Here is an 8,125-nt window from a genome sequence, read left to right on the forward strand (position 1 = left end):
CTCTGCTTCTGGAGGAGGGCTGGATGTTGAGAGGACCCCGCGTGCTGCCCGCTACAACCCTCTGGATAGCTCCCGCTCAGCCAGCTTAAGGTAAGCAGCAAGTGGTTTTAAAGGGTTCTGCCTCATCCATGAGGGTTCGTTCGGCCATGTGTGTCTGCTCTTTAAACATGAGTTCTGCGTTTGGGTTCCCGCTCAGACAGAGCTTTGTTGTTGCAACTTATTCCGGTAGTTTGATGATGTTTTCATGTAACGTCAAGCCAATGTTCTCAGGGGGCTTTAATCTTGATGGTTGAACCAGTGCACGCCCCGGTTTAAAGCTGTATCCTTCCTTTCGGCCCCTGCATAGTTGACATCTGCACAACCCTGTATGTCACCCGTTCTTCCTCAGCTCTATTTTAACATATAATTCATGGTATTATATACATTCACACATCATCAGTGCACATGGATGTCAATCCCTCCACGACCAGCATGTCACGGCGGTCAAAGCGAGGATCAGCAGTTATTGCCCATTCCCAGCTCTTAATATATCTGTGTTTTCCCAAGCGCTGAACTTTAGCTGCGGCCTCTTTCCAACATTCAGACATTAAGAATTATTTTTAGGGAGAGAATATTTGAGATTGTGCAGCAGTAACTCAAGGTTTTGTGGACAGCATCAGGTGCAATCTTTTTCAAACAGCACATATAGTAACCAATGCTTGAAGCCCATTCAGGAGCTACTGCCGCTTCTATTTGCAGAGATAAGTTGTGTTGTATTGTTGTATCGCTACAATTAACGTCTGTTAAGTAAAATCCTATTGCAACCACAAGAGTTCCCTCTTGTGGTTTGACATCACAGAGAAATGGGCTGGACTTGCTTTGACTCCCGGCAGACTGTATATATTGTGCTTTAGATCTGTCCGAATCCTGAGAAACTGCTGGCACAGTGGTAACACAGCGGTAACAGCACTACGACGGGATTCAATACACAGAAGACCGCTGCAATGTCATATCAAATCAGCAGCATACTGCAATGTTACTCTATTGAGAGACATATTCCAAAAAAATTGATATAGTTGAATGTGTAGTAGGTCAACAACTTCTATAAAAAAACAAATAACAAACATTTACTTCAGAAGCATTTTATAACAATAAGCGTTAGAATAATAGTGTTCTAAAATGCAAAGAGCAGTACATTTCCTTAGTGCATAAAATATATTGTATTTTACTGCGAGTGCAGGAAAACTAGATTCTCAAGTGGTTTCTCCTCCATTCTTCTTCTCGGTGCAACGGTTCAGTCCTCCTCTCGCCCAACTTCTATTCCTCTCGGAAATCGTATGATTGACTGCTCCCCTGTGTCACACTGTTTATGTTGAGATTAGCTCACAACCCTTCAAAAGCGCCGCTGTACGTCTACGCTTTTCCTCCTTCCGCCCGCTATCGGACTGAAAATATCAAAATGTGCCCGGGGGAGGATTAGCCAATGATAACTTGGCAAAGCCTTTGAGCTCAGGAGAGCCGGTGGTTGAGAAGGGAAAGAGACTATCCATACACACAACCCAAGCCTTGTGCTTAATTTGGTCCAAAATCCTAACAGGCTGTCTCTCTGTCTGCTGGGAAGTCTCAGAACACTGCCAGGAGTGTCAAGGTTCCTTAGAAACGCGTTACAGGACAGAGCTCCCCCCTGTCAGAGGGGGGGGGGGGGGGGGGGCAGGGCGGCAACCACTGCTGCTTCTAAATAATGTCAGAGGAAATTACTTAAAACATATCCTGCCCCAGATTAACATGAGACAACGTTACAGGCCGCGTTTAAAGGCAGATGCACCGGCGTTGGCCGGGCTCCCAGACAGGTCGGACAGGTCCGCATCCAGGCAACCAGCCTTGTGTCTCTTCTGTTTGCCTCTCTCTGTCTGGCTTATTATGACTAAATGCCCCTTGATGTGAACCCCGATAGACGTGATGTCAGTGCTCTCAACGCTGAGCGGCCGGTAGGAAAAAGGAGGCCGGGGCCAAGTGAGGCAGCTTATTGGACTCATCCATCAAGATGTACATGGCTTGCTCGTCTGCCTGAAGCGTTGCTTTGTTTCCGATGGCAGGACTCTGTTTGTTCTAGCGAGGTGTGAGTGTTGGTGGCCATAAAGCATCAGGACAAGAGGAGTAACCTGCAGTGTCGAGAGAGAGAGAGAGAGAGAGAGAGAGAGAGAGAGGGGTTGTTTTCCATTGGGTTGTCATGGGAGCCTAAGGGGTCTAAACACTAGGCAATCACACTACAGTTGCCGCCACAAGTTATGAAATTGTGCGGCATGGTCGGTGTGACATGGTGATTCACCATGGTCGGTGTGACATGGTGATTCACCATGGTCGGTGTGACATGGTGATTCACCATGGTCGGTGTGACATGGTGATGGACCATGGTCGGTGTGACATGGTGATGGACCATGGTCGGTGTGACATGGTGATGGACCATGGTCGGTGTGACATGGTGATGGACCATGGTCGGTGTGACATGGTGATGGACCCTGCCAGGGCAAAGCTGAAAACAACATCCAAGATGCACTGGTGTGTGCACATGTGAAGCACCTTCTAGATTAGCAGCATCAACAAACACAAATATGTCTTACATTTAGGAGTGCGATGATTAGCAATCATCTTAAACTTCAGCATCTACAGCGTCAGACCGCAGTGGCACTGGATGCAGATCATTAGCCCGTGACCCTCATTCACTGCAGCCGGCGCTGTTCAAAGGTTCCCATGTTTGTGTAAATGTTCCCACCTGCTTCCCGCAGGGCCGCTGTGTGCAGCGGGCCAGGGGAGGATGTGTCGGGACGCGATCACCTGCTCCTTTGTTCTGTTTCGCCGACCTGCTCGGAGGTCACCCTTCTGACGCGACCCGGAGCCACGGTGAACATAAGCTGAGAACACGTGTCTCTAAATGAACTTCCTGTTTGTGCAGAGGGCCTGCTGCGGCCCCACCCCACGCTGCATCCTGACGCCCGGGCCCCTTCTCCACAGAGCGGCCCCCGACCCCTGACCCCCCCCCCCCCCCCCCCACCGGAGGGGAGGAGAGAGGAGCGAGGAGGGAGGGAGCGGAGGTTATGGTGGTGGAGGGTGGAGTGAGGGATTGGGTGCGAGGATGCGACGCCTCACGCTGTTGGCCCTGTTGGTGGGGGTCATGCTGTACCTGGCGATGGGGGCGCTGGTGTTCCGCACGCTGGAGGCGCCCCAGGAGAGCCAGGCCTACGACCGGCTGGTGGACGTCAGGGACCGCTTCCTCCGCAACCACTCTCACTGCGTCAGCCCCGAGGCCTTCAACCAGCTCATGATGGTGTGTGCAAGTGTGTGTGTGTGTGTGTGTGTGTGTGTGTGTGTGTGTGTGTGTGTGTGTGTGTGTGTGTGTGTGTGTGTGTGTGTGTGTGTGTGTGTGTGTGTGCTTACAGAGTCGCTGCCTCTGGTGAGATAATAATAATAATACATTTAATTTAGAGGCGCCTTTCAAGACACCCAAGGTCACCTTACAGAGCATATAGTCATCAAAAACAAGACATTGTGGAAAAAACAATGATATAAGGTCTGAGATGATAAGGTCTCTCTTCTGTTATACCCCAACTGTCTCTCTTTCTTAGAGCCCTTAGAGCATTCAGTTGCTTTATGGTATGGTATCTCCAATCAAATTAACCATTCCTAGGTGCGACTTTTGATTGATCCTTTGGAAGTCTAATTGATGCTAATGTCAAATGTCAGAGTTATTAGCAGCAATGGTGCTAATAATGTTTGGTGTTCTGAACCCACCACTGGGGTGACACACACACGCACACGCACACACACAATGGCCCTACTTCCAGGCAATCGCAACCATTAGTCATGAGTGCACACTTAGCTCTGTTTCCCAGCCGGATAATTAAACAATCACAGTCCCCATGGGGAAGGGGCAGCCAGGGGGATTCTCACCAACGCCAAAGTCAGCACAAGACGTCGGTTGGGGGGTCAATGTAGAAAAGCTCACCCTGACGCCCCTTTTTGGATTTAAAACAGCTGAATCATTTGATTCAAATGGCATGCCCGCGTCAAATCATCTTGTGCGGTCACAAATTGGGGTTGAGTTAATGAGAGCTTATAGCGTCACTGTGCAAGTTTATCCCATTGGCAGCCTCTAGTCTAGCTTGAGTTTTAGCGACAGTTATAGCTATATCATTTTAAGATGACAGTCTATTGTCTGAGATATCCCCCTACGGCAAAAAAACAACAACACAGTAGACGTAGTTACTTAGTGTAACTTTAAGGTTGTTTAAAGAACTTATTAATGGTAAGACGAGGCTCAGACCATGTCTTTAATCTTCCGTGCCTGCAGGGCATGGTATCGGCTGTGGATGCAGGCCTGGATCTGAGCAGCAGTTTGTCGAACTACACTAGCAACTGGGACCTCATCAATGCTTTCTTCTTCTGCGGGACCATCATCACCACCATCGGTAGGTGACCTGGGGCCGGCTCTCAGGATGAGTCTGATTAACTCTTACAGGTACAGCCCTGTGGGCCCCCAACGCTGGGGGTTTCCCCGCTCCACAAACTGCAGCAGTTTACTGCACAAACGGTGGCAGTGGACTCCACAAACTGCAGCAGTGGACTCCACAAACAGTGGCAGCATTCAACACTCAGTGGAACACACATAACAGACTGTTCAGAGTTCCTTCAGCTGAATGTAGCTCCTTTGGTGTCTGTGTTCACAGGCTTTGGGAACCTGTCCCCTCGCACCTGGTTCGGCCAGCTCTTCTGCGTCTGCTACGCCCTGGTGGGCATCCCGATGTTCGGCATTCTGCTGGCCGGGGTCAGTGACCACATGGGCACCGTGCTCCGGAAGGCCGTGGCCCGGATCGAGACCCTGTTCCTGGTGAGTTGGTCGGTGGCGGCCAGGAACACATGGGGCTCGCTTAGCGTTGCTGCAGCAGTCATACGGTCATACCTTTTAAACCTTTTCTGTGACAAGATGATTGATGTTAACATTTTAGACAAATCTTTATTTTATTTTTTCTGTCCTGTAACAAACTCAATTCAATTTTAGTTGCATAATGGTATTTCATATTATAAGTATAATCACCATTACAGTCTCAAAGGGCTTAAGAGGCCATATATGTATGACACCCTCCTGACCCTAGCCCCAAGAAAAACTTGAGGAGGAACGTAGAGTGGGGGATCCCTTCTTCCAGGGGTGATCAATGAGTGCAACAGGAGCTAGGATTGACATACATACAAACATAAATACATACATACATACATACATACATACATACATACATACATACATACATACATACATACATACATACATACATACATACATACATATGTATACATCGGTGATGGGATGCTGGGCCCTGCAACACGCTAGAACAGACAGAATAATGAATTAAAAATAAAAAAAAACATCTAAAACCACTTGCTGTAGTGATGTGTTCTGCACTTTGAGGTCCAGTGCGAGCCCTGATTAGTTTTGACAGCACTATGCACAGCCGTTGTTGAACTAAACCTGTCGTCCTCTCGGTTCGGTTGCAGAAGCGCAACCTCAGTCCCACCATAGTTCGCGTGAGTTCGGCGGTGATCTCCATCCTGATTGGCTGCCTGATCTTCCTGGTGGTGCCCACGCTGGTGTTCCAGGAGGTGGAGAGGTGGACCTTCCTGGAGTCCATCTACTTTGTAGTCATCACTCTCACCACCGTGGGCTTTGGAGACTTCGTTCCAGGTGGGTCACGATCGAACTGCACACTGAATGCATACAGACGAGACCCATAGATTCCACCGTCATGCTAACAACTGCCTTCCCGCCTCAGTGGATCTGAACGTAATGCATGAACCGTGGTTTCATTAGAATAAGTTCCAATTTCGGCTCAGCATGTTTCAAACAGATACGATTATTATTTCTTTATATTAAATGGAAACATACTAACACAAATGCTCTAGTGCAGTGGTTCCAAATCTTTGACTTAAGGTGTACCACTCAATTGTCATCCAGAACCGTGGCGGACCACCTCACATGAAACCACATGCAGTGGCTGAACAGAGAGGGCCAGACTAACACAACCGTTACTGCAAGAAGGAAATGGCCAGTGGGACAAGGTTTATAGAAATAGATAGCAATGCTGCATATCTTCCCTGTGTTTATTTAGCAAACACAAATGGACACAATTTAACGACAAGCCATCATACTAGATTTATTGAACATATTTCTAATATATTTATTTTGATTTCTCTGTAATCTATTATATCATATTATATATATATTATATATACTGTTTATTTCAAGAATGCAATCCCCTGTCTTCCACCCCCCAAGTGATAAACATAGTCTAGTTCAAATTCAAGAGTAGGCCTATTATATCAAAATACTCTTTGTCATAGGGTTAACCTGCTTCCCACTCCAAATAGGCTCAGGTAAATAGGGTAAAGGCCAATTAGCCACCAGATCCTTCTAAGAAGCGTTATGACAGTAAAACGTTTGCCGCAGACAATATAAACAATTCTAGTCAAAATAGGCTATTCGACTATCTACGGCACAGAACCGTCCCCAAACCAGCACTTCGTTTACGATATCTTTACGATCGGTTCGCAGCCGTGTCTCAGAACACTTCTACAGCCAATCAGTTTGCATTTGCTCATGAATATTCATGAGCTTACATTGACCCCTATGCAATTCACTAACAGGGTAATATTATAAAGTCTATCTATGGTATCAATAGCTAATCAGTGGCACCTTGCTAATGGTTGAATACTACAACAATTCCTACGTAGGATTTGTTACAGACTCACAGACATCATTACTTATTTTAATCTAAAAGCCTACCTGTTTTGGAAATAGTCCAACATAATCAGGTAGCACAGTCTATGAATATTCATGGCTTTAACCTTCCCGCCGATTGATACATTAATGTTACAAAAAGTCATTCAGGAAATCAATCAGAAGTCAACTGATTGAATTCATCATCCATATTTCAAAATGGGACTGAAATATGGATGATGAATTGTTGTTCAACGAGGTCAAAAAACACAGTGTCCTGTCCTGGGACGTCGCTGAGCCATATCTCAGACGGAACGTGTCCGGACCACTTCTAGTGTGGATTGCAGTACGGAACACAGCTGCTCGCTGCCGTACCGCTTCTGAGACCGATCTGGTGGGTATGGGCCTTTAACCTGCTTCATACAGGTTCAGGCCTTTGTCATAGAGTTAACGTGCTTCCTATTCTAAACAGGCTCGGGCCTTCTTCAAAAGGTTAACCTTCCCATGCTAAACAGGCTCAGACCTTCATCCTAGGGTTAACCTTCTTATTCTAAACAGGCTCAGGCCTCATAGGGTTAACCTTCCTCCTCTAAACAGGCTCAGGCCTCATAGGGTTAACCTTCCTCCTCTAAACAGGCTCAGGCCTCATAGGGTTAACCTTCCTCCACTAAACAGGCTCAGGCCTCATAGGGTTAACCTTCCTCCTCTAAACAGGCTCAGGCCTTCATCATATAGATAACCTTCCTCCTCTGAATAGGCTCAGGCCTCATAGGGTTAACCTTCCTCCTCTAAACAGGCTCAGGCCTTCATCATATAGATAACCTTCCTCCTCTGAATAGGCTCAGGCCGCGACAGTGACATCATCCTGAAGCCTCTGGTGTGGCTGTGGATCGTGTTCGGCCTGGCCTACTTCGCCTCCATCCTGGCCATGATCGGTAAATGGCTGAGGGTGCTTTCCAAGAGGACCCGCGCCGAGGTGAGACGCTAGACCGTGTGACCCCTGACCCCCTCTGTTGGGAACCCCCTCAGGTTGGCCTCCCATTCTGGGGGTGCAGGGCCGCCGGTGGGCTGCAGCCAGGGTAGCCCGATTGGGCGGGAAATCGGTCCCAATCTGTCAACACTGCGCGTGTCCGAGCAACAGCTAGTCAGCAGCCGCCCGGGTAACCACTGGTCAGCCAGTAAGGGCTCTCCACCCCGGGCCGCGCGGAGCCCCGTCCGCCTGGCCGCAGCGATTCAGAATGAATAGAATGAAAGAATGTCTATCTATCATTTGATTTCGTATATATGCTTACTCCATCCTCCCCCCCCAAGATGGAGGAGCTCCGGGCCCACGCCACCGACTGGCACCAGAACATCCAGAACATGGACTTCCGGATCCCC

At 48.1% G+C, this 8,125-nt stretch overlaps 1 protein-coding gene across 1 annotated transcript in view; it reads left to right on the forward strand.

Moving 5' to 3' along the window:
* The first annotated feature begins 3,100 nt into the window (after positions 1-3,100).
* kcnk4a (potassium channel, subfamily K, member 4a) overlaps positions 3,101-8,125 on the forward strand; it is a 7,303-nt gene continuing 2,278 nt past the window's right edge. The window contains exons 1-6 of the mRNA XM_060063749.1: positions 3,101-3,304; positions 4,328-4,445; positions 4,704-4,864; positions 5,527-5,713; positions 7,585-7,721; positions 8,057-8,125. The exon at positions 8,057-8,125 is cut by the window's right edge and continues 687 nt beyond it. Coding sequence (XP_059919732.1) covers positions 3,113-3,304; positions 4,328-4,445; positions 4,704-4,864; positions 5,527-5,713; positions 7,585-7,721; positions 8,057-8,125 — 864 coding nt within the window. The 5' untranslated portion in view covers positions 3,101-3,112. The remainder of the gene's footprint in view (positions 3,305-4,327; positions 4,446-4,703; positions 4,865-5,526; positions 5,714-7,584; positions 7,722-8,056) is intronic.

The sequence above is a fragment of the Gadus macrocephalus genome, chromosome 10, assembly GCF_031168955.1.
Source record: "Gadus macrocephalus chromosome 10, ASM3116895v1".
Classification (NCBI taxonomy): Eukaryota; Metazoa; Chordata; class Actinopteri; order Gadiformes; family Gadidae; genus Gadus; species Gadus macrocephalus.